Source organism: Magnolia sinica, chromosome 4 (genome assembly GCF_029962835.1).
Source record: "Magnolia sinica isolate HGM2019 chromosome 4, MsV1, whole genome shotgun sequence".
NCBI lineage: Eukaryota > Viridiplantae > Streptophyta > Magnoliopsida > Magnoliales > Magnoliaceae > Magnolia > Magnolia sinica.
Window position 1 is genome coordinate 20,320,460 of NC_080576.1, and position 26,910 is coordinate 20,347,369.

A 26,910-nucleotide genomic window follows, 5' to 3' on the forward strand; every position below is an offset into this window, starting at 1 on the left:
CTGTTCTTTTCTTTTCTATTCTTTTTTGCCTCTTTTTCTGAGATGAGTTTCCAAGGCATTTCCTCCGTCGTGGGAAATGCAGAGGAAATGCGATTAGTTCAGTGGAATTCGTTGCTTACTCTCCCTCTCCTGGAACCTTCCAACAACATCATCTAAAAGCGTCTGGAAAACATAAATAAAAATCTCTCTGATTTTCATCTTCATTCATGAGATCTCAGAGAAAAATGGCGACGGTGGTAGCGAGCGCGGCCAAGCAAGCAGAGCTTCTGAAACAAGACGGGAACTTGTGCTTCAAGAAAGATCGATTCGGAGCCGCCATCGATGCTTACACCGAGGTTCTTAATATTCTTTTTTGGTTTTTTGTTTTGTACGTTTCCTGTTTGTTGAATTTCCTGAGAGGGCGGGATCTGTCTTTATTATTATTATTATTATTTTTATGAATCTTTGCTTTTCTGTGTTTTTATTAGGCTATTACTCTTTGCCCAGATGTGCCGGTTTATTGGACAAATCGAGCATTGTGCTATCGGAAGAAGAAGTAATTACAGATCATTTCTATTCTATTCCTGTTTCTTTCATCCTTTTTTGAGAATTTCTCGCCGTATTTTAATGGGTTTTGATTTTTGATTTTTTTTTTTAAATTTTTTATTCTTCTCCTTTTGTTGTGGGGTTTGGTAGCAATTGGACGAAGGTGGAGGAGGATTGCAGGAAAGCTATTGAACTCGATGGCAGTTCCGTCAAGGTATATGATCTCATTGGTTCTTGTTGCCGTCTCTCTACTTTAACTGGGGTTTTCTGAATTGCTTTTTCTTTATTTCCCTCAACATTGAATTTTAGGGTGCGTGCCCATATTACCATGATTAGGGGATGCAGGGCGGTTTGGAAATTGAGCCGAATTGAAATTAATTTCAATATGAGATACGGCCAGTGTTCGAAATATCGGTATCGCATTATGTATCGCACCCTTGGGATATGTATACGTATTGGTTATCGCATGGGATATATCGGTTGTATCGCGTAATGTATCGTTGTTGTTGGAAACATGGGAAAACATTGGAAATTGGTCGAATTGTTAATGAAATTTCAGTGATTGTTAAAAAAGACATCAATACACACTTATAAATCAAAACATTACAAAAAAACAAGTGCACATAATAGGCTTTCTTTGTATATGGTCCTAATCTATGCGTTGTCTAACTGAATTGATGCGAGTATATTCATATAATTTATAAATGTAAGAAGACATGTGGAAACACAACAAATACATTCAAAAGCAAAAGAAGAATCACTAGATTAGGTTACATTCATGTTTGATTTTATGTTTGGACGCAAAGATTGAGACCGATTTGCGAGAAATTGGGATTTTTTTTTTTTTTTTCAATTTTCTGAACTTCGCCCTTCTCCTCCAAATCTCGAAATCGAAGCTCCCAATCCATGATTTTTCATGTTTTGTAACAATTTGACATCAATTTAACATGATTTACGGAAAAAAAAAGTAATCAAAAATTAAAAAATGCTCACCGGATCGAACATGTGGGATATATCTCACCACTTGTGTGTTTTGTATCGCACAAGTGGGATACAAGATATATCGTGGGATATATCGGTCGATATCGTCGATATTTAAAACACTGGATATGGCTACCAGTTTTTTGAAGTAATTGTTGTGGAAATTCTTTCCAAGAAACCCCCACAAGGTAGAAATTATGATTGTTGAATGAACATAAAATCTTCCTCTAGGCACCACACCATTAGAAAGGATAGAACCAAACATTGGGTGGCTAGTTTTGGGAGCATCAAACCCTACAAAGTAACCCGTCATGGGCTTCAAACGATAGAGTCTTTGTAAACAAGTAACCATGGAGTATTCCCTACTTGTGGCCTTGCACACACCATTCTTGGAATTTGACTGAAAGGCCACTCATTGCTTACTAAGCCAGTTTAAACAAAAAACGTAATCTGGTAAAAATTGTGATGTTGGTGAAGAAAGTGGAGGGGGATCCATGCTGCCTGGCAGAGATTTTGTAGGATGCGAAGACTAAGAATCTTTAGCTTACGAATCTGAACCTTCTGGTTGGGGCCAATCTGTAATAAGCATCTACCTCAGACCAAAGGTTGAAAGGAAATTCATGGAGAATAGCTACTTATCATTGGGAGGCTGTAAAATGCTAAAAATAGCAACCCTGCCACATGTTGATCTATTTCACATCTCTTTTCAAAATTCCAAGTTCAGTAGCCAAGAAGGTTGAAAATATTCAAAGGGACTTTTTATGGGAAGTTAAAGGTGAATGGAGAAAATTCCATTTCCTCGAGCGGAGTGAGGTCCAAAAAACCAAAAAGGGTAGGGTCCCTTGGTTTGGGGACGGAAGGGAGAGAAATCGAATGTTGGTGGATAATTGGAAAGGAAAGCAAGCCTTTGGAGGAGAGTGGCTAGCAGAAAGCATGGGACAACCAACAGAGTAAGGGATCTAGGCATTGAAAAGGGAGTAGTTTTCAAGGTTTGGAAAGGTATTATCTCTGGTTGATCCACTGCTTCGGGGCATGACCTTGTAGGAGGGATCGGCATTTGTGGTAAATAAAAGTGATAGAGTTTGATTTTTGGAAGATATTTGCTTTAAAGACATCCAGTTAGCAAGAAAGATATCCAAACATGTACAGGACAATGGAAGAATTTATTGAGCAAATAGGGGCATGTGGTGTGGAACATTTTATTCAAAAGGATCCCTGAAGTGCAAAATTGAGCCCTTCCAGGAGCTCATGGGTAGACTAGAACATGTGTTCCTCTCACCTAATGAAGAGAATTCCGTTTCTTGGATTTGGAAATGGAATGCATCCTGGAAGAATTTACTGAGCAAATAGGGGTAGGTGGTATGGTACATGTTATTCAAAAGAATCCTTATAAGTGCAAAACTGAGCCCTTCCAGGAGCTCATGTGTAAACTAGAACATGTGTTCCTCTCACCTAATGAAGAGAATTCTGTTTCTTGGATTTGGAAATGGAATGCATCTTGGAAATTTTGGAATGTTGATCTTCCAAGATGCAGTGGAGACGCACTCTTCCCCTTTCCTTGGCTCAATTTGGAAGTCATAGGCTCCCCAAGAGTGGTGGTGTTTATTGGGATGGCCTTGGAAGACAAATTCCTCGCTGTTGACCACTTGAAGTGCAGGGGTTTTTGCTTCCTTAACAGATGTGTAATATGCAAAATGGATGAGCAGTCCATTCACCACCTTTTCCTCTGCTGTCTTGATTCTTTTGTGGATGAACACTACAATTTGGAAAAAAAAGGTTGTGCAAAATTAAGCTTCAAGACATTGGTTCTATTTTGTTTTCTTTCTCCTTCTCGTAATAAAATCAGGATCTTGGAACTAAATAGGGATGGCTAATGGGTAACTAGGGCTGAATAATGGTGATTGTTTGGATTTTGGTATGGGAGAGGGCTATGGTTGGGTTTTGGAATGGGATTAAGGTTAGGGCTTGGATTTAGGCGATGTGATTGGGGAAATTGGGGTTATTTTCGTGTTAGGGTGAGGTTATATGGCTGGGTAGATATGAGGGCAAAGAGAAGAAAAGGAAACATGCCGCAAGAAAGAACTTGCTATGGTACCAATTTTTTTGCATGGCAATACAAATTTATTAAGAAGAATGGGGCCAAAAGGCTTGCAAAAAAAAAAACGAAAAAGGTTGAGATGATGAGGAATCATCCAACTAAAAAAGTGGCAGACCAGGCCCCTAGAAATAATAGAATCCCTATTACAACCAGAGAAAATTTTGAGGCAGAAGGCCCATGATATTGCTCTTTTCCTAGCTTTAATAGGGACTTCCCCAGAAGACTCAATCTTGTTGTAAAAGGATCTACATTGATTTGGCAAGCGCTTATCGTCCGTTGTATGCGCACAAAGACCGACTGTATAATGGTTAACCACTATTGGGTAGGGTTACGTTAGGAGATCTAGTGCGAGATGATCAATGTATGATTTCGAGTCTGTCGACGATATTCATTGGAAGGTTTGACGAGCTGAGTAACAAGTACGACAACGAACTCTTCAACTCCAGCCGGGGAGCCTTAAGGAAAGGTCTGGATCCACATCTTAATCGGACTACACCATAACACTGCCAACCACATCTCTACCCTTTTTAGCCGCGCCTGCAAATGCATTCTCTGCCTATAAGGCAACCATCACCCTTGTAGCATCCTTAACCACAAAATTCATACTAGAGGCAACTAGATGCAGTGGCATGACACATCGATGGGGACATCACGTGCGCACACGCACGCACGCCCCCCCTTACGCACGCACGCAAGGAGGGCCCCACCATCGATCTGGATTGATGATGACATTTAGGGAGCGCCTCCTACTTAGAAGACTGAGTTTTGGTTTGTTGGAGTGGGCCCGATAGTCAAGTAAAGCCCATCATGGGATCTCATGATCGTGACCCACTAGTCTGATTAATCTCATGTTTTAGGTTTTGCTTATTAATGTTATTTAGAATATCATGGATGGTTTAGATTTCTTTGATTAGTTTTTATTTTGGTTTACTTCATCGCCAATTAATAGATTGTGCACATGGTGCGAGTATGGGGTATAGATTTTTTTATATATATAGGCACCCCTTGTAGCTTTTTGATTCATTGAAGTTTAATAAAAAATTCTTGCATTTTTTTTTCTTCTCTCTGAGTTCCCGAGTTGTGGAAAAATCCAATTGGGTGCGAAGCCCTCCCTTCATTGAAGGGCTAACTACCGTGGTGCGAAGCTACATCTATCCCGATCCGCCCATATCTTCTATCATTCATACTTCTCACCTTCTACAACCATCTTCGTTTCGAATTCGTCAGTTTTTGCAGCAGTTCTTCTCCCTACAGCCAGTTTCTAGAATCTGGCCCTGTAGGAGAGCTGAAACTTTAGCGGAGCACCACACACAGACTGCGCATCCGATCGACATGCAACTCGGGAGTTTTGAAGCCCTCCCCTGGCCAACTAGAGCCAGGGAGGCGCTTTTAGCGTTCGGCGCCTCCTCGCACGTGTGGCTAGGCCCTTGCGCATGTACGACAGGCTTGGCTCGCCGTCCGGGCGCGAGGACTATATCTAGGTTCAGATTTCTCGCCTATTTTACCCCTCTCATACCTCTTTCCCCTAACCCTAACCCTAGATTGCATTACTTTCAACTTATTTGTCCATTTTTTAATCCTAGAGTTTTCTGAACTGAAATTGGGGAATCCCTTGGGTTAGAGACTGATTGCTGTGCATGTGTGGATGATTTTCACTTTCCTTTGAATATCGTTTGGCTAATAATTTTTATTGATCTAGCCCTAGCATGTGTAAGCCTGGACTCGCACAGATTCCTCTTGTATGAATGTTTGAACTTTTGTGTGGGATGTGGAAATCTTATGTGCATGTTTCTAAATTAGTTTGATCTAAAGCCTGAGATCTTGCATATCATAGTTAATTTTCATGTCCTGCATCACACATGAGGGCGAGATCCTAATATTAGCTTCTCCTTCGGCGAGATTGGCAGGATTTTGGCAGTTATTGTTGTGGATAGAGAGGGTACTTTTCTAATGAGTGTCTGCAAGCCAAGAAACTCCATTACTACAATGACAAGGAGCCCTCCTATCGGGATGGCCTTGAGTATTACGATGAGCACATCAAGATGGAACAACCCCATATAGAATCTACATCACAGCTAGAAGACTCCTTGTTAAAACTGTAGCTGAAGCCGAAGTTGAGGGTCCCACTCTTATCATACCCTGACTTCTTACTAACATTGAGAAGCAAGTAGAACACTGGTGATGGACCACTATTTTCCGTACGCAAAGTGCTAGGGTAGGTTTTGTAACATGATCATCGATGGTAGTAGTGCGATAAATATTGCCTCACAAGAGGAAATTAATAAGCTCGAATTGTCAATTGAAAAGTATCCAAGACAATACAAGGTTGCGTGGGTCAATGACATTGCCATCCTCATGACTTAAAGGTGTTTGATATCTTTTAAAATCGACGTTTATGAGGATGGTGTTTGGTGTGACATTATTCCGATGAATGTCACCCGCATCCTTCTTGGTCAACCTTGGTGCTTTGATTGAAAGGTGCAAATCGACGATGAGGTTAACACACATACTTCCTATGCTGAGGTCATCGAATCCATCTTTGCCCATTGTAGCCCATGTCGACTCTCTCTATGCCCTCATAGTCAACATCATCTATTATTCCTAACTCCTATGTTCTCACTATGCAGAAGTTTAAGGAAGAGAGTAGGGGGAAAGGCATAATGTTCGCTTTTGTCACAAAACATGTGCAAGAACCTGTTACTGATAAGGATGAGTTTATTTCTAATGAAGTCAAATTCATGCTCCATGACTTTTAAGATGTAGTCCCTGATGATTTGCCTAAGGAATTGCCTTGGGTTATTTAGCGCGCCATAGATTTGGTCCCTCGAGCATCGTTACCGAATTTACTAGCATACCGAATGAGTCCAACTGAGCACATCAAGTTAAAATGCTAAGTTGATGAGTTGCTAAAAAGGGCTATACTTGAGAGAGTCTAAGCCCATGTGTCGTGATGGCCTTCCTTACACCAATAAGGATGAGAGATGGTGTATGTGTGTAGACAACTGAGCTATTAATAAAATCACAGTGAAGTACCGCTTCCCCATTCTTTAGCTTGATTATATGCTAGACTTGACGCCAGGTGCTACCATTTTCTTTATTTGATCTTCGCAATGGATATAACCAGATCCTTATTTGACCAAGCAGGGATGACAAATGGAAAACAACATTTATGATGAAGGACGGTCTTTATGAGTGATTAGTTATGCCATTTGGCCTCCAAACACGCCTGTCACTTTCATGTGTGTCATGATCCAGTTGTTGCAATCCTTTACTAGCAAGTTTATCATGTATACTTCAATTACATTCTTGTTTATTATAAGTCAAGGGAGGAGTGCCTCAATCATCTAGATCTTGTCTTTAAAGTCCTTCGCTGTAAGTGCTTCTACATCAACTTTAAAAGGTGTACCTTCATGAGTACACCTATGATCTTCTTAGGGTACATTGTCTCATCATGAGGTGTAAAAGTGAACCCCGGCAAGGGGAAAGCCATTGTTGATAGGCTGACACCCACCACTATCTCCGAAGTTTGTAGTTTTCATGTCCTCACCACATTTTACAAACATTTTGCGGAACTTAGTAGCATTATGGCTTCGATCACCAATTGCATAAAACAAAAAGAGTTTTGATGGTCAATTACAGCAATAAGTGTTTGATATAATCAAATGTAAGATAATTGAAGCTTTAGTTTCGCACCTTCTAGACTTTGAGAAGGTATTTAAGGTGACCTATGATACTTCCAACATCTGCATTGGTGGTCCTTAACTAGAGGATCATCTGTTAACATTTTTCAGCAAGAAGCTTGACAATGCGAAGCAACGATACTCCACTTTGAGTTCTATGTTGTTGTTATGACTCTATGGCATTGGCCACTATTTGATTGGCAAAGAGTTTATCTTAAATTCTGATCATGAATCACTTAAGTATCTAAACTCTCAACAAAAGATGAGTGCTCATCGTGTGAAATAAAGCATTATCTACATGAATTCTCCTTTGTTATCCATCAGAAGTATGGCAAGGACAATTATGTTGTTCATGCCTTGAGCCGCCATGTAAATTTATTGCCATAGATGTTTGCCACTGTTCCGAATTTGACGAAATATGACATCAGTACGTGGAAGATAAGGATTTTGTAAGTATTTATACATACATTCTTAGTGGTGAGGATGCAAGGGCATTTGTAAAAAAAAGGCATGCGAGGCATTCAAATTTCAGCATGACACAACTTTTTTTACTAATCCATCCACAAGCATGTTGTGAGAGAATAACACGTCGATGGGTGTAGTGGTCACGTAAAGGTGTGATTAGACCCTAGCCCTTGTTGGAGATAAATGCTTTTGGCCTCATCTAAAATCGGATATTGCAAATTTTCTAGTTATGTATAGTTTGCCAACTCACTAAAGGTCAAAAGAAAAACAATGGATCGTTCCAACCACTACTGATCCCACATGCTTCGTGGGAAGATCTCAGCACAGATTTTGTTCTGGGTTTGCCAAAGACTGGTTGAAAAGTTGACTACGTGTTTGTGGTGGTTAACCGATTTTAAAAGACGACTCATTCATATCATGTTTGACTACAACAGATGCCCTCAAGATTGCTCGATTATTTTTTCGAAGAGGTTGTTTGACTTCGTGGGCTTCTGAAGATGATTGTGTCAAATCGTGTTGCCAAGTTCATGAGCTATTTTTGGAATACTTTTGGTTAATAATGAAGACCAAGCTTAAGTTCTCTAGTGCCTACTACCCTCAGAATGATGGGACAATGGTAGTCAATTGTAGCTTAGTTAAGTTATTATGGTGTATTGTCCACAATCATATAGTTATGTGGGACCTTGTAATACCTAGGGCTCAATTTGCCCAAGATATCTCAGTCAATGGGTTCACATGGATGTCACCTTTTGAAGCAATGCCTAGTATATGTCCACGTCTTCTATTCAATTTGGCTCTATCTATAGAGTCGAAGCCAAGTGCAAAAGTTGATGATTTCATCCACATATGTGGTAGATGCATGATGAAGTTCAACGTAATATCACCGCAAGTAATGAAATTTATAAGCAACATGCAGATGTAAGATGTTTTGTAGAATTTGTGGGGGGCAACATGGTTATGGTCCTTATTCGACTTAAACGGTTGCCACCCAGGTCCTCAAAGAAGCTCTATCTTTATAATATGAGACCATTCAAAATCATAAAGAAGATTAGTTCCATTGCTTTTGTTTTAGACCTCCCACTGGATTTACCTATATGTGTTAACCTTAAATGAGGAAGATCTTTCTATATATTGTGGGAACCATACAGATGATGGTATTGAGGAGCAAGCTATCACACCCTCGACTATTTTGTTACGTGCAAACATGATCATCAATGTTCTTGATGACCAGATCATCTCCACGTGCCAAGGTGGTTAACAAAAATTTCATGTCCATTGGCAAGGACTACTTTCTCCAATGCTACGTGGAATACAACTAGAGAATTCCAACATATGAATCTTGACCTTTATGAGAAATATTAGTCCATTAACCTGCCGAAGTCCAAGTCCTTTTAAACCTGGGAGAACTGATGTAGGCCGAGCCACATTGGTTAGGCCCAATACCCATGGGCCAGGCTTAGATCCATTAGGCCCAAGTCCAAGCTCCACAATTGACTCATCGGCAAAGAGGCCCAAGCCTCTTAATTAGGCAACATGATCCAATCAACCATCTATGCAAAACCAATCAGCCAGTGATGCAATAGAATCCCATTAGATCTTTCTTATCTATTTAGCATCGTTCTTTGATTAGTCTTCTATTTTTGTAATCGGGACAACAAAGCGACTTATATTTTAGTTTTATTTCGGAAAAACATATTATTGGAAAAAATTTTGTGTGATTGGTTAGGGGAATTCTAATTTGCTCTGGACCCCCACCCCCATACAAGTTTAGGTTTTAAGATAGGTTGCTTAAGAAAAACTGGCAACTTAGGTTAGTTCAATCATGTTGATTGTGTATAGGTTTTAGGGATAATTTAGGGATTTTTATATCATTGTCAAAATTAATGTGATGGTTGATGTACAAGGTCATTGTGGGATATTTAGGGACCTTATCTGGAATTTCCATAACTTGCAAGTAGAAGGGGCATTGCCATGTGCGCGCACACACACACACGGGTGCCCCTGCGTGCGCACACATACAGATGGATAGCGCTATTATTGCTCACAAGCACATGAAAGAATGCTCATCAAGGTTTTCGGTCATGATAAACAGCTCTCCAAAGGCTTCTTCCTGCTTCGAGAGCCCTTAGGCTGTTAAGCAAGGGGATTCACTATCCTCTTTTTTATTTGTGGTGGTGGTGGTCAAGGGGCTAAGCAAGATGCTCGATAAAGTTCAGTCAATTGGTTTGATTACAGGCTTTAAGATGGAAGGTTTCGTGCCTATGTTCTCTCATCTTCAGTTTGTTGATGACACCATTCTCTTTTGCAACATAGAAGTTGAAATGGTGGATAATCTGAGGAAGTTGGTGAGATGTTTTGAGGTGGTTTTGGATTTAAAAGCCAACATCTTTAAGAGTGAATTGTTTGGGGTGTGCGCTTCTAGCGAAGAGGTGGCTTCATTGGCGAAGGTGTTCTGGTTTAGGGTGGGGTTTCTTCCATCTATGGATCTTGAGCTTCCTTTGTGTGTTGGTAAGTGGTCCAAACATCTTTAGGATAAGGTCACTGAAAGGGTCGAAAGGAAGTTATCTAGGTGGAAACGCGAACATCTTTCATTAGGGGATAGGTTGACGTTGATAAAAAACAATCATGTCAAATCTACTAGTTCGCTAAATTTTGCTTTGTAAGTGCGTGACATAGGTAGTGGATAGGTTTGAAAGGCTTAGAAGGAATTTCTTATAGCAAGGAGTTGAGGCAAAGCATAAATTCCACCTCTTAAAATGCGGAGAGGTTTGCAAACCACATAATGAGGGAGAAGCTGATGTAAGGATCCTGGAGCAGATGAATCAAGCTCTTCTAGGAAAATGGTTGTGCAGGGCCTAAGTCAGAGGAAGAAAGATTGTGGAGAGAAGTAATTGCAAGCAAATGCAGCCTCCAGGAAGGGGGATGGTGGGGGAAGGACTTGTCTCTCTACAAGACATCCGGACTATGGTTGGGGATCACATCTTTGATGCACAAATTTAAGGAGCAGATTCGCTTTTCTCAAGATGATGGGAAACGTAACCGGTTTTGGAAGGATTTGTGGATCGGGGAGAGCTCACTCCGATCCTCATTTTGGACTCTAGCCAAAGTAGCCATAGATTTGACAGTGATTGTCAATTGATGCTACTCGTTCATTGGTGATTATGTGGTTTGGTCTCCCCTTTGCTGAAGAAATTTGTTAGATGAGGAAGTGGAGGCATATGCTCGGCTTTTGGAGTGGCTCCATTGCCTCAAGTCAGCTCTGGGTGAGGAGGATTCAATGTTGTGGTCCTGGGAAAAATCGGGGTGATTTTCAGTTTGGATCAAACCTCAGGTGAGGGAAGCAATATTTCGGCTTTTGTTTGGTCTTGCAATGTACCTCCCAAAGTAGCGGCCTTGGTTGGTGAGAATGAACAAGATCCTTACTATTGATAAGTGATAACCTTGAGAAGGGATCGTTAGTAATCCCTATTGTCGCATGATTTGTATTATGGGGGTGGAAATGGTGGATCACTTATTTCTCCATTATCATTTTGTCCAGAAGGTGTGGGAAAAGCTCATCACTTTCTTTGGCATTTCTTGGGTGATGCTGACATGGTATTAAGAATCGGTTACATGATGGCCGTAATAGTAACGGTCATAACTGCTACGCGTGGCCATTATAAAAAAAAAAAGAGCCATAACGGCCCTGTAACGGTTCAGAAATATATTGAAAAAAAAGGTTTGTAACAACTGTTATAGGGGCTGTTATGGTGTGTATCATAATGGTAACGGTGGTGGCCATTACGGCCACCGTTATCGTTATGGAGCAACTTCAATGCTGGGGTCTATTGCGGGCTTCTTACTAGCTTGGCCTGATGGTGAATCAATGATGGTCACGTTGTGGAAATTAGTTATGATGGCTGTACTATGGGCTACTTGGGGGAGAGAAATGACTGGTGCTTCCAAAACGAGAGTGGTTCGGAGGAGGGTGCATATGAGAGAAGTAATTATGTGTTGTATCTTTCAAAAAAAAAAAGTTTGTTTTGTTGCTTTGAGCTTTGCATGCTTTTTCAATAAAATTGTTGTTCATCTTTCAAAACGCACTCAAATAGAGATTGCTCCCCTGCGAACTGTAGCATAGGGGAGCTATGTGTGAACTATGATCTGGATCATCTAATCCATCTAATGGTGAAGATAAGTGTCCATTAGCTCTTTGGTTTCGAAAGAAAATTTCAGGGCAAGCCTCTCGCAGCTCCCTGACTCTCTCTCTCTCTCTCTCTCTCTCTCTCTCTCCAAGTAGGTGAGATTCTACCCATTCATCAAGCATGATGCCACTTGTTCGCCTTGGAATACAGAAATCAGTAGTTTTTTGTAGGGCCCAACACACTGTCTATATATCATCCAATCTATTCATTCAACTTGCATCATCATGATGAAAGCATTCCACTCAAGTGGGCCATAACATGTGTATTTAGAGGTTTTTGGGTATAATTCCCTCTGGGGTGGCCCTGCTGAGTGTTGAATCAGCCTGATTTTTTTGGAGCAAGGTTCATCTCATGCATGTATAGTCTTTCCTCTCACAGAAGTGGTAGGCACTCTCTACGGAAGTCGCACATGAGTTTCCAGACCAGAATTGTATGCAAGATTACAACCTGTTTTACGCAGCTGCATAAAAGCTATGTGAGGCCCACCATGTTGTATTTGTAAACCCACCTCATCCATCAGGTGAAAACCAACAGTGGATGCATAAGATCAGCCTAATAAAAACTCCTATGGGCCACACCAATTGGAACCTTGTAAAATTGTTCCTAAAACCTCTTGAGTTCAAGTGGTGTGGCCTGCTTGAGTTTTAGATCAGCATGATATTTATATATTCACTTGGTGAATTACACATTGTCAACGGGTTTAATGAAAGATATACACCATGATGGCCCCCACAAACAAACCTCTGGTTGGAATTCCATCCCCATTGTTCCCTGTCGAGTAGACCACCTAAGTTGTGGATTTGGTTAATTTTTCCCCAGGTCCTAGAATCGAGGATATAACTTGATGGACAGATGGCTTTTTTCATATACAACTGGTGGGTATCATAGAGCTTGAGTGTTTTATGCCTTGCCTAAAACAGGTGTTTTAGAGGATACCTTTCTGAGTTATCCTCGTTCCCTCTATCTCGAACAGACCAAAATTGTCTACAGCACATGTTTTACACAGCAAATATACATAAGCTTTGTGAGGCCCACGATGTTGTATATGTAAATCGCCTCTGTCCATCAGGTGAAACCCATTATTTTAACTGTACACTCGGAAGATGATCCTGATATTAAACTCGATGCCCATACCAATGAGTGTAATGAAAAATTGCTCCTAAACCTCTAAGTTCACGTCAGTGTGGCCTGCATGAGTTTGGGACAAGGCTGTTTTTTGCATCTTCCCTTGCTGGTGATTTGAATGTAATTAATGGGCTTGATGAAAGATACATGCCATGGTGGCCCCACACACAAATCCCATCCCAATTGTTCCTTATGGTGTGGCCCAGCTGATTTGTCTATCTGGCCGATGCTTTTCCTAGGGCCTAAAACCAAGGATAGAACTTGATGGGCGGAGTGGATGTTTCACATAGAATATGCCGGGCCCACAGAGCTTAGAGTGTATGAGAGATCGTGATGCAGGGACATGTGATAACCTAACCCTAGATGCATGTATAATCAGGTTAAAGAATATTCAAATAAATAGACCAATCAACTAACTGTTTCCAATCAAAGGGATTAGGTGAATCTCAACACAAAAATGAGGTTATTTCATGTCGACGAGTAAGCTTGGATCTGATTCTACTGACTAACCATCCCCCTTTTCTGTTCGAACTAGAAAGGGGTATCCAGAGAAAAATGAAAGGGGTGAAGGATGAGGGGTTTGAGATGAAGAAGGTATAGGTCCTTTGTCGTCAAAAGAAAAGGATGAGGATGATTCTTACCTTTTCCTGCACATTGAAGATCTTAGAAAGAGGGAAACCCGAAATTGGGGTGGAATCCTCAACACCTAAGGGCCAATCCTAAAACCCTAATCTCTTGAATAAAGAGGAAGAAAATAGACGAATTCTTATTCATTCAATAATAATGAAAATAGGGTTCCTTACAACGTATATATAAGCTATGGAAAAAGTAAAAGTACATTAAAGCCCCTGGAAACAAGAAAAATAACAAAAAGACGAAAAATAAAGAAAGTTGCAATAAAGCACCTGAAACAAGAAAATAACAAAAAAGTCCAAAACTAAAACACTCATGTGGTAGGGTGTAAAATCCGACCTATGGATCTATGGTCGGGGCGAACACCCGTGTGGTAGGGTGTGAAATCCGACCCATGGATCTATAGTCAGGGTGCGGTCATGCCGCTCCTGCACTTGTAACACATTAGAAAGTAGGTCTAATGGACTTGTTGTCCATCCACATCAACTCCTCCGTTCTGGTACTTTGTGGTGATGCCTCCTCCTCTGGTACACTCTAAAGGGCGCACCACTGATGTCTGCATCAATTCTCCCCGGGTAGGAAGAATTCGCCACTGGCGAAAGTGAACTCTTGTATCTCTTGAGCAAATCGGGGTCAATGCACTGCAGCTCTGCCTCTGTGATCCTAGAGTTATTTGTAATGGGTCTATTCCTTCATTTGACTAGGAATTTCTAGAAACCCCCGGAGCGAGTGGAAACCGCCTCGGAGTCCAAAATGTCCTCGATTGAGTCTCTTCTTGGTGCAGGTGGAAGAGAAGGTAAGATGGGTAAAGGAAGATTAGGCTGTGGCCAAGGTCTCGGGGGGAACCAGTGCATAGAGGTAATGGCTTGTGAAAAGGAACTAGATCTTCCACATTAAATGTGGAGTTGATGCCTATGGTAGTAGGGATATCAACAACATAAGCATTAGACCCCAACCTTTTCACAATTTTATGTGGGCCTATGCTACGGGCATGAAACTTCTTCACGAATCCGGATGGAAACCGATCAGACCTAATATGAACCATGACGTCATCTCCAGGATGAAATTCCTTAAATCTCTTGTGAGTGTCAACAAAAAGTTTATAATATTCATTACTTGAATTAATCTTCCGCCTGATCTCACTATGCAATGCATGTACATGCTGGGCGAAGGACTCTCCTAAATCTGATGGACGCTGTAGGCTAGCCATGGGGATCAAATCTATGGGGGCTCGGTGTCTAAGACCTGAAACAATTTCAAATGGTCTCATTCCTGTGGACCTGTTCACTAAAGAATTATACGCGAACTCTGCTGTGGGAAGAATAGTGTCCCAGGTCTTGTGGTGGTCTCCAGCTAGACATCTAAACAAATTTTCTAGGCTACGGTTCACTACATCTGTTTGACCATCTGACTGGGGATGATATGCTGAAGAAAACTGGAGCTTCGTACCCAAAAGATGCTAGAGAGTTCTAAAAATAACTAGTGAACCTAGTATCTCTGTCAGACACGATGGATCTAGGTACTCCATGGAGTCGCACAACCTCCTGAAAGAATAACTTAGTGACGTGGGAGGCATCTAAGGTCTTATAACATGGTAGGAAATGGGCTATCTTAGAAAATCGATCAACAACCACGAGTATGGAGTCGTGCTTACGAATAGTCTTGGGAAGCCTAAGCACGAAGTCCATACTAACATCCTGCCACAGGGCATGTGGAACTGACAAATGAGTATATAAACCTCTATTTTGCTTCCTCTGCTTTGCCAATTGACATGTCCGACACCGTCCTGCAATCTTAGCCACATCTCGCTAGAGATTAGGTCAATAGAAACGATCAGACACAAGGGCAATTGTTTTATCTCGACCAAAATGACCTGCCAGCCCTCCAGCATGTAGCTCCCAAACTAGAAAATCGCGGAGGGATGTGCGTGGGATACAGAGCTTGTCCCCTCTAAAAAGATATCCATCTGTAAGGACGAACTCCGCACTCCTTGAGGGGGGGTCACTAGACAATGACGCATTAATGATCCTAAAATCAGGACAGTTTGAGTACTCACCCTTGAGTTGCTCAAAGCCTGTAACTTCAATGCTCATGGACCGCAGCGTCATGATACAATGGCTAAGCGCGTTGACAACCTTATTCTCTTTTCCAGCCTTGTGCTTAAGCACAAACGTGTACTCTTGAAGAAATTGTCCTTACTTGGCATGCCTATGGCTCAACTTCTTTTGAGAACTCAAATATTTCAAGGCCTCATGATCAGAGAATAAGATGAATTCTTGCGGTAATAAATAATGCCGCCAATGACACAATGATTGCACAACCGCATAGAACTCCTTATCATAAGTGGAGTAGCGTTGTTTAGCCTCGTTCAGCTTCTCACTAAAAAGGGCCATAAGATGTCTCTCTTGGCTTAGCACTTCGCCTATGGCAATTCCTAACGTGTCACACGCTACCTCAAAAGCTTTGGTAAAATCAGGCAGACGCATGACTGGCGCTTCCGTCATCTTCTTTTTTATTTCTGAGAAAGCCTGTGCCGTGGCTTTAGTCCATTGAAACTCCCCCTTTCATATGCAATCTGTGATGGGAGCTATAATTGAGCTAAATCCACGGATGAACCACCGATAGAATGTAGCTAGGCGGTGAAAGCTTCGCACGTCGTGTATGGTACGCGGCTTAGGTCAATTGACAATAGCCTTGACTTTCTCAGGGTCTGCAAACATACCCTTTGACGATACAACGAACCTTAGGAAGATGACACGGGAGGTCAAAAAGGAACACTTCTTGAGGTTCGCATAGAGCTTTTCTACGCACAAGGCATTGCGGACCTGCCTCAAGTGCTCGATGTGCTGGCTAGGGGACGTACGATAGATGAAGATATCATCAAAGTACACAACTAAAAACTTGCCTATAAAGGGTCGCAACACATGGGTCATCATCCTCATAAACGTACTTGGGACATTAGTTAACCCGAAGGGCATAACCAGCCACTCGTACAACCCGTCCTTCGTCTTGAAGACAATTTTTCATTCATCTCCCTAGTGAACACGAATTTGGTGATAACCACTCTTGAGGTCAATTTTCGAAAAGATAGTAGAGGTGGCCATCATGTCAAGCATGTCATCAAGCCTCGGGATGGGAAACCGATACTTGACAGTGATTTTGTTTATGGCTCTATTATCAACACATGCGCCATGTGCTGTCTTTCTTGGGCGTAAGAAGCACGGGCTCAAACTTTCACGAATGAATCCCTTTTTAAGCAATTCATCTACTTGCCTCTTCAACTCGGCATGCTCGGTGGGGTTCATTCTGTAGTGAGGGAGGTTTGGTAGGGTCGCTCCTGGGGCGAGATCTATCGCGTGTTGAATGTCTTGCATCGGTGGAAGCTCGTCTGAGAGGTCTTTAGGGAAGACATCCCGAAACTCCTCTAGGACCGGATGAGCCTCCTAAGGTATCCCTATAGCAATCTCAGGTGTACTCTCCCTAGCTAGTAGGCTGTACACCATAGTCCCTGCCTTAATCTCTCTCTCACACTCCTTAGCATCTATGATGTGGAAAGACTTCGACTAAGGCGCCCTTTGACTCTTAGGAACGCCTGGGGGCGCAACATCTTTCGCTCCCGTTAATGATTTGGGAGGGAGCGGGCTCAAGACAAGCTTCTTTCCCTCATGTTTAAACACACAATTATTCATGTGCCTGAATATTGTGACATCTTTTTCATAAAGCTATGACCTTCCCAAGATGATTTGGCTAAGATCCATCGCGATCACATCACACCACAACTTGTCCTTGTATGGTCTAAACTCAATCGGAACAAGGCATCGCTGGGTCACAGAGTGGGATGTCACATCCCCTCAAGAAACTCTATATGGGTTGAGATGAGGGACTAGCTTCAACCCAGGCGATTCAAAGTAACTAGGGAAACTATATTCTCACAGCTCCCACTATCTATGATCACTTTGCAGATCTTTTCTCCGCACTTGGCGTAAGAGTGGAAAATGGTGGTTCTACGCCAATCTTCGCTTTCCTTCATCTGGGTCAAGGCGCACCTTACCACTGCAAGTGGGATAGTCTCCACAGTATCATCCTCGACATCACTAGCCGGGTCAAGGGAGGGGATAATGATCTCTTCATCACCCTGGTTACCATCAACTTTATTTGCCACTTCTTTTGTGGGGTGTTCGGAAACAAAGGCAATGCGCCCACCCTTATTTGAACACTCGGCAGTGATGTGACCCATGCCATCACAGCGGTAGCACTGCCCTGGCATTGCGGGCCTAGTACTTGGTCCAACCATATTGTTACTTCGATTTTTGTTGACTGGTTGCGTACTAGATTGAGCTCTGGGTTGAATTTCGACCTGAGGTCTCGCTCCCTGTGGAATTACTCTAGGCATAGTAGGTCGAAAATCAATCCCCCTCACATTGGACTGGCGCACATAGTGCTCCAGTTCTTGCACCACCCGGTAAGCATGTTCCAGACTAGTGAGCATGTGAAGCGTGAGCTCCCGCTGAAGCTCAGGCCTGAGGCCTATACGGAAACGGGAGAGAACCACAGCAGGGTACTCATCCACATTGCACCTCATCATATATTCATCGAACTTGGTGATGTATTCCGTCACCGTCATGGATCCTTAGCGCAAAATGTGTCATTGATCCAACAGCTTCTGCCTGTAAGAAAGAGGAACATACTTCTCTCGCAACAACTCTTTCATCTCAATCCAAAAGAGAACTGACCCCTCTCCAGATTGCTCACGATGACGCTCCACATTCCCCCAATATAGTTTTGCTTGGCCCACCAATTTCATCTTGGCGAACTTGACTCGTCGTGGGTCTGGCAAACTGTGCCACTCAAAGAAGTGGTCCATGTCTGCTAACCAGTCAGAAAAAACTTTGGGGCCCAATTTCTCATCAAAATTGGGAGCGTCAACCTTAATGCCCTTCATGACCTTAGAAGCAGGGTCCTTATGCTCATGATATCTCTGGGGTGTTGACGACGCACTTCATTATGGCCCTCCCACTGGGCGGGAAAAACAGGATCACGATTGTGTGTGGGTGGTAATGAATACACCACATCGTGTCTATTGCCAGGCCCACAGGCCTGGTCTGCGCCCAAACCATCCCTAGGTGGATAAGGGCCCACAACTTGGGACTGATCGACAACCCCAGTGTCGAAGGTCGCCTGGGCTCCACCTACAGTGGCAGTTAGAATACCAGTCTCTAGATGCACAACTCTCTCCTTTAGACGCGCGAACCTACCATCTTGATGCGCAAACTGCTGCGCGATATTATCCCTCAAGGTTCGAAGCTGTTGATCCATTTTCTTAGTTAAGCCCTCCATAGCCTTGGTAAATTGATCGGAGTCCATGGTGTAATGGAGACCAAACCCACAACCAGTGCGCGTGGGCATACACCAGGAATGACAAGTGAATTTTCCTAGGTCTATGTGCGAGAAAGGGGTAAACACGATGATACTAATGCAATGCAACTACCTTATATGGCCTGGATCTATATGGGGACTCAACAAAACCTAGAAAAAAATGCTAACTAAACTCAACAAAATATGACCCCTACGTAGAGTTGGTCACATGGGTTGAGTTGTAATTTTTTTTTAAATTTTAGGTAAAGGGTTTCTGTAGAAAATTTTCACTATAAAGACGAATTGACAATAAATTGACCTAACGCTAAAACCTTGCTTTGATATCAAATTTGATGCAGGGACATGTAATAACCTAACCCTAGATGCATGTATAATCAGGTTAAAGAATATTCAAATAGATACACTAATTAACTAACTGTTTCCAATCAAAGTGATTAGGTGAATCTTAATACAAAGATGAGGTTATTCCGTCAGGATCATGCCCTTTAGCATAAGATCACGTAAACAGTAAAAATGGAGGACCTCGGGATATGAGGATATCCTAGATCTAGCATAAGTTAGTCCACGAGTAAGCTTGGATTTGATTCTACCAACTAACCATTCCTCTTTTCTGTTCGAACTAGAAATGGGTATCCAGAGAGAAATGATAGGGGTGAAGGATGAGGGGTTTGAGATGAAGAAGGTATAGGTCATTTGTCGTCAAAAGAAAAGGATAAGGATGATTCTTACCTCTTCCTGCACCTCGAAGATTTTAGAAAGAGGGAAACCCGAAATCGGGGTAGAATCCTTAATACCCAAGGGTCAATCCTGAAACCCTAATCTCTTGAATAAAGAGGAAGAAAATAGACGAATTCTTATTCATTCAATAATAATGAAAATAGGGTTTCTCACAATGTATATATAAGCTATGGAAAAAGTAAAAGTGTACTAAAGCCCCTGGAAACAAAAAAAATAACATAAAGATGAAAAATAAAGAAAGTTGCAATAAAGTCCCTGAAACAAGAAAATAACAAAAAGGTCTAAAACTAAAACACTAATGTGGTAGGGTGTAAAATCCGACCCACGGATATATTCGGGGCGAACACCAGTGTGGTAGGGTGTGAAATCCAACCCATGGATCTATAGTCGGGGTGCGGTCATGCCGCTCCTGCACTTGTAGTGCGTCAGAAAGTGGGTCCGATGGACCCGTCGTCCATCCACATCAACTTCTCCGCTCTGGTACACTCTAAAGGGTGCACCACTGATGTCCGCATCAAATCGAGAGATGTGGACTAAGAGAGAGGCTCCCCTGAAATTTTCTTTTGAAAGAGCCTGCGGACTTTAAGATCTTAGTTCGCACATAGCTCTCCTGCGCTATGGTTCGCAGGGGAGCACTTCTTTTCTCTCTTCCCCCCCCCCCCCCCCTCGTCTTCTTTTTTTTTTTTTTTGTGTGTGCTTGATGTTGTTATGTTCTCTTTCCTACTTCAGTCTCTTCTTCAAGTTATTTCATTTGCATCACCTCATGTACATATTACTAATTTGCTAGAATGTAACCAATGTTTCTTGCAAAAACTCTCTGGTCTCAATGTAGTACTAGGTTTCTTATTAGTAATTAATTAATATCATCATCATCATCATTCACATAGTAGTTTTGGGAAAGTTTGATAACCAACTACAAGACATCAACCCCCCTGTTCTCTGCAAGCTGGGCATCGACCGGTGCAAATGCTACCAACAGGTGCAATTGCTACCAGGCAAAATTGAGATGGGGCAGACTTTTGGTCAATTAGAAGGAAACATGAGCAAAGACGAGTATGTTGAGATGGATGTATAGGAAGACTAGGAAGGGTAGAATCAAGAACAGGTCATTTGAAGCAATGTAGAAGTAATCCTAATAATCATCATCATTGCTGTATCTCAACTAATTGGGGTCAGCTACACCCTATTCCACCATCCCACTCTTAACTCCACCGGTGGGATTTTGCGCTCGCATTGCATCAGGTTGGCAGCTAGCATCGAACTTTGGTCACAACTTTTTCTCATGAATCTAGGAGTAACCCTAATAAGATATACAATGACCGGGAGTTGATTGAGCTGGTTTGGTCATCTGCAACAAAGACTGCATGCGATTCCTGTAAGGAGAGAAACATTGATTAGGGCTTGAAAAGTGGATGTGAGGAAGAGATACAAGGGCCTGGACTGAGGTGGTGAGTAGGGATAGGAAGGTGTTTTCACCTATCAAGAATAAGGGCCTAGATAGATTGTGAATGGTCAAACAAAGCCGACCACAAATAGTGGTGACATTGACCATACTACTACTACTATCAATATTTTCAGATTTTCTTCATCCTGTAATTCTTTTGGTTGTAGTCTCCCTTTTCTTGAGGGACTACATTCCTGCTTATGCTGAAGTTTGCTTCTTCTTTTTGCATAATCTTTCTGTCTATGCTAGGGCTGTGTGGGAATGCTTGTATGAACTTTTTCCAATGTTGTTTTGTAATGCTGGACATGATTGGACCTTTGCTCCTTGTCTTGGGGAGTCATGGAAGCTTGCTCTCCTTGCTTGGTTGTGTTCTATTTGGAGCAGAAAGATGCTTCTGTAATCCGTTGATCCAGATTGTTCATTAATCATTATTCCCAATGCACATTTCATGAGTTACCATGCAAATATCATGCCAATCTAAAAATAATAATAACCATTTGATCAATGGCCTTTAATATGGATGGTTATGATTGTTTATACAAAAATAGGTCCAGCCAATCATTTGTCCATCTATTTGTTAGGGCCATCATGGAGTTCTGCTGATTCTAAAGAACCACTTTGTTAGGCAGCCATAGGTCCATCCCATCCCTGGCTTAGAAAAGGGATGGTTATAGGAAATAAGGCCAAATCAAGGATGGATTGGATCATCCAATCAATGCGATTTTTGCACGGTAGTCAAGTAAATGTGTTGTAGACTTGATAGACGGTCAGATCAATCAATTGAACTGTCCAAGTAAACTGATGCAATTAGGGGCACTATAACTAATAGTGGTCTAAGAGCACTGGATCATATCTCTTTGCTGATTATTCGTTAGATTCGCTGGATTGATGGTCTATTGTGATGTAATTTCGGCGTAGATTCCTTGTCTATACTGCTTTCTTTTCTTTAACAAAATCCTTTACCTTTCAAAAGTACACTTAGTGCATAACATGCACTGGCAAAAACAATATGGAAAAGGGAAATAAATGGCATCATGTGTCAAATACCCCAAGCTATGTTTTCTACGGAACTAATGGCATTGTTGGTAGGTCACTTGCAATGACGAGACCAACCTGTGAGCCATCATTTCAGCCAATAGCTATGGCTGAAAACAATTTGAGGTGTTTCCTGTGAAGTGCTGAACTCCTCTTCTAGAATTTCTTTGCCTTTTTTGCGAGTCTTGTTGCTTCATGTGTATTTATTTATGTTTCCATGCTTACTATCAAGTTTCACTTTATATTTGTTTTTTTTATGACATGCGTGTTCTTTCTTAAAATAATCTGTTATCATTTACAGTCAATGAGTTGATGTTAAATATGTGGCAGGGCCACTATATGCTGGGACTTGCACTGCTAGAGAGGCAAGAATATGCTGAAGGAGTGAAGGAATTGGACAAGGTAAGGGAAGGTCCATGCTAACTACTAAAATAATTTCTGGATTTCTTATGCTCAGCTTAAGCAAGTCTGTCGCTATGTTCTTGTCTATCACATATTCCATGCATTTGAAATCTTTTCATCTCCTGATACTTTGATCACCAACATGAAAAAATGAATTGGGCAATTAGATTCAGTAGTTCCATTAATATCCAGGGAATTTTTCTGAACTCATGTAGATCAATTTGAATCTGTAGCCAATCAATGGGATTTTCATGATTGTTGAATCTTTATCTGTCATTCTACCTTGTTCATTATCCGATACCTCTTTGGGAAGTCTGCTATCTTCTTTGCATGTTCTTAGTGTTTAAGCATTCTTATAATGTATCAGGTCTCAGGAAGTGTTCGTCTAGGATATGGATCTTGTTTAGGTCAGTCTAGCCAACTAATCATTCTTCAACCATTGGAGCTTCTCACCCACTAAGCCATCCTCGATGGGGCTATGCAACATGCCAACATGCTGTCTTCAGATACACAATGAATGCGATCAACACCAGAGGTTCTACATGAAAGCATTCATCTTTGAACCCTCTTCCTCAAAGACAATTCCCTAGTCATTCTTAATATGTATCAGGTCTAAGGAAGTGTTCCTCTAGGATGTGGATCTTATTTAGGTCAGTCTGGCCAACTAATTCTTCTTCAGCCATCGGAGCTTCTCACCTACTAAGCCATCCTCGATGGGGCCATGCAACATGCTGTCTTCAGATACACATTGAATGTGATCAACACCAGAGGTTCTACATGAAAGCATTCATCTTTGAACCCGCTTCCTCAAAGACAATTCCCTAGACACAAGAGTCAGAAGAAGACGCTTCTTCAAAGCCCCATTCTCCACTGTGACCACTGGAACTTTCTTCTCATTTGGAAATCCAGCATCAGTTCTCATTTGGAAAGAGAGGTTTCCAAATTAGCAGTCATGATGAACAGTTCTCCCCTTGTGCAAAAGTATGGAAAGCTCCAATTCCTTCTAGATTTCTGTTGTTTGTGTGGCTTGCAACAGCTAACAAAATATTAATGCTTGAGAAGTGCGGTTAGCTCTCCCTACCATTTGTGTTATATGCTGGAACGACAAAAAGACGGGGTTCATATGTTTCTTTACTCTGTACTGTCACTAGATCCATTTGGAAAATGATGCCTTATGCTGTATTGTGGTGTTTGTGGAAGGAAAGAAATTGTAGGATCTCATTATCGATGCCATAAAATGCATAATAGATTCCACAACCATCGATTGGGTTCTTATTGGAATTTTGAGTCCTCCATTCAGATTCTTCTATTTCTTTGTCATCTGTCTGTCTTCAACTTCTTTCTCTAGGGGATGTGCATATTTACCTTGAAGTACGGTGGTAATCTTTTATTGAAGGAGACACCAATAAGCAACAGATCGTCAGCATGGCAGTAATCTTCTTACAGGAGATACCTACAGACTGTCAGCAAGGCGATAATCTTTTAATCAAAGGAGACATCAACATATCGTCCAGTGGGTTACCAGTGATAAGATGATTCCATGGAGATCATGCTTCTTCATGTATCCTCCTTATGGAGGGACGAAAGGGTCACTCATTGTTGGCCCTTATGTAAATCTCTTGTCATCCTTTCATGAAAATTCTCCTTTGTTAGCCCCTCTGTAAATTTCTTGTAATCCTTTATTAATAAATTGTCATATTTGTTTCTTATGAAAAAGGTTCTTTCATCCTGGAATAATTACGGCCTTAGCACAGCTGAACTTAGCAAAATTCTTTCCTCTGGAAAGTCTATGAAAAGGGAGAATAGCCCCTTGAATGCATGGCCTTCTATTGTGATTCTCAACCTGTATAAACTGTCCATTCTCCTCATTTTCTTCCTTTTAGATATTCACATCTAAAACACAAGGAACCCTAATGTTCTTCTTCGACGTTTGGTGTTAGTTCATTATGTTTGTTCTGCCAGGCATCTTCTACCAAAGTTGATTGCCTGAATCTGCTGTCCTTGAACAGTGACTATCATTAGCACATCTCTGTGGTGCAGGACGGAGAAAGGTCTTCTGCACGTCTTTGAGTTCTTCCAAGGGTGGAATGTGCTATCCTTCAACAATGACTCAATGAGCACATATCTGTACTCCAGGTTGTAGGAAGGTCCTGCAAGTCCTTAAGTTCTTTCAAGATAGGTTTCTACGAATGAGTAACATCAGAAGTTGGAGGGAGATCACAAATGTTTGGTTTAGAGGATCCTGTTTAGGAGTTTTTTGTTTTGTCTTCTTTTTGGTTGTGTTTCAAGCCATTGTATCTATCTGTTAGTAATTGAGGGATCATGGTACTGTCTCCTTCTTTCAAGAAAAGAAAGAGAATTGAAGAAAGAAAATTCAAAGGAAAAAAAAAGAAAAGAAAAGGAAACCTTGATTTTTGGAATAATCTTCAATTCCATTTACATTCTATGGCTTATGTGTTTATAGTATGATATTACTATATTCTTGAATATGGCTGTTCTCATTTTAGAAGGAAACACTACTGAACATATGCAGACCTTCTTTGCCTAGGCTTTGGATCTTGGGAGGGGAGCAAACCCCAATGGCTACATGGTGGAGGAGATCTGGCAGGAGCTTGCCAAAGCAAAGTACCTTGAGTGGGAAGATGCATCTAGTAAACGAGAGTGGAAGCTGCGGACCTTAAAGTGGGTATCCATATTTTTCTACGAAGTCTTTGACAACGAAGAAAATTCCACAATTTCTAATGCCTTCTGAGATTTTTGGGCACACAGCTTACTCACATTTTACTATTTGATTATCATTTTTACATTTGCTATTTTCGTTTATATTCCAGAGAAGCGTGCGAAACAGCTTTAGCGGAGAAACATTTTCTGGATTCTTCTCAACCACAAGATGGCAATGATGAAGATGCAAATGCTCAATCAGAAGAATTGAAATCTCTGGAGGAGGTGTTCAGGATAGCAGCGGAGGCGGATAGACCGACTGAGGTGAGACCTTGGACATCCAATCATCCATTGCAAATAGCTACCCGTTTCCTCTTTTTGTCAGTTTGGTCTAATTGAGAACTTCAGGTGCCTGATTACCTCTGCTGTAAAATCACATTCGACATCTTCCGCGATCCTGTCATCACTCCTAGTGGGGTCACGTACGAGAGGGCAGTGCTCCTTGATCATCTTCAGAAGGTGATTTCTTGGTTCTGTGCTGCTCCTTGTTCTTACTCTGTACTGTCTTTCTACTCTTAATTAAAGGGGTCCTGAGCCCCAGGAATGCACTGATATCCAGAATTCAGTACATGTGGAGTTATGGTTCAATGACCTAGACTGGTTTATGGGTGGACCTCGGCATGGATGGCAGATGCCTCCCTAGTCTCTCCCAGGTTGGATGATCCTAATCCTTCAGAATAAATGGGGTGCAAATAGATGATCAAGAGAATAATATAGCAACATCTCACATTCAACGGGGAATAACCTGATTATTGAAGGGTTTGGGAGCTTGCAATGTAAGACATTTGGGGCATCCTGCATCCACAGTGGGTGTCCTGTCCAATTGCTGTCTGGATCACTAAACCATGAGCGCCACATGTGCAAAATCACATGCGACGGCAAACTGTACATTTGCTGAGGCGCTGACCCCTACATTTCCTCATCTACTTCATGCTTCAAAATCAATATACATGTTAATTGAGAATAGGTGGGGAAGTTTGATCCAATCACGAGGGAGCCGCTCGACCAACACCAGCTGGCACCGAACCTTGCCATCAAGGAAGCAGTTCAAGCATACCTAGACAAGCATGGATGGGCTTACAAGACAAGCTGACGATTATCATTAGAAAGGGCTTGGGAGGGGAGATTCTTATGTGTACTGGGCAACAGTTTCCCCTGGAGTCTGTTCTGTTTGGCACCCTTTTCTGTCTTTCTGCTTTGGCTTTCAGGCCTTCATTGATGCGTGTGGTGTGGTTTTCCATTGTTCCTTTCATTTTTACCTCCCTCACGGTCGTAAAGCTGCCATCTGTGTTTGTATGTAGATGGTGGTCAACCGCCAGTTCTTATTTCTTGTTTTCTTTGTACAGTTTGGCAGTAGACTAGATTTTACATATTTAAAAGACATATATAGAGTAGTGAGCCACAAACAGTTTCTCCATTCTTGGAAGGCAAACTGTATGCATTCTCAGGTATTTTTCATCATGTGTGCTTTCCTTGCATTTGGCATGGAAAGCTTTTCTTTTC

At 41.7% G+C, this 26,910-nt stretch overlaps 1 protein-coding gene across 1 annotated transcript; it reads left to right on the forward strand.

Moving 5' to 3' along the window:
• Window positions 1–26,910, forward strand: LOC131242702 (E3 ubiquitin-protein ligase CHIP). The gene is made up of 8 exons (XM_058241527.1): window positions 1–335; window positions 468–535; window positions 676–739; window positions 22,615–22,686; window positions 25,235–25,368; window positions 25,518–25,671; window positions 25,756–25,866; window positions 26,375–26,910. The coding sequence occupies exons 1-8, from the start codon at window positions 207–209 to the stop codon at window positions 26,498–26,500; spliced, it is 858 nt and encodes a 285-aa protein (XP_058097510.1). The 5' UTR covers window positions 1–206; the 3' UTR covers window positions 26,501–26,910.

Bases quoted from the DNA above. Each gene is read 5' to 3' on its own strand.
- LOC131242702 (XM_058241527.1), top strand. From the start codon at position 207: ATGAGATCTCAGAGAAAAATGGCGACGGTGGTAGCGAGCGCGGCCAAG. The intron at 536-675 runs GTAATTACAGAT...GGGGTTTGGTAG, and splicing joins TTGTGCTATCGGAAGAAGAA to CAATTGGACGAAGGTGGAGG. The intron at 25,867-26,374 runs GTGATTTCTTGG...AATTGAGAATAG, and splicing joins TCCTTGATCATCTTCAGAAG to GTGGGGAAGTTTGATCCAAT.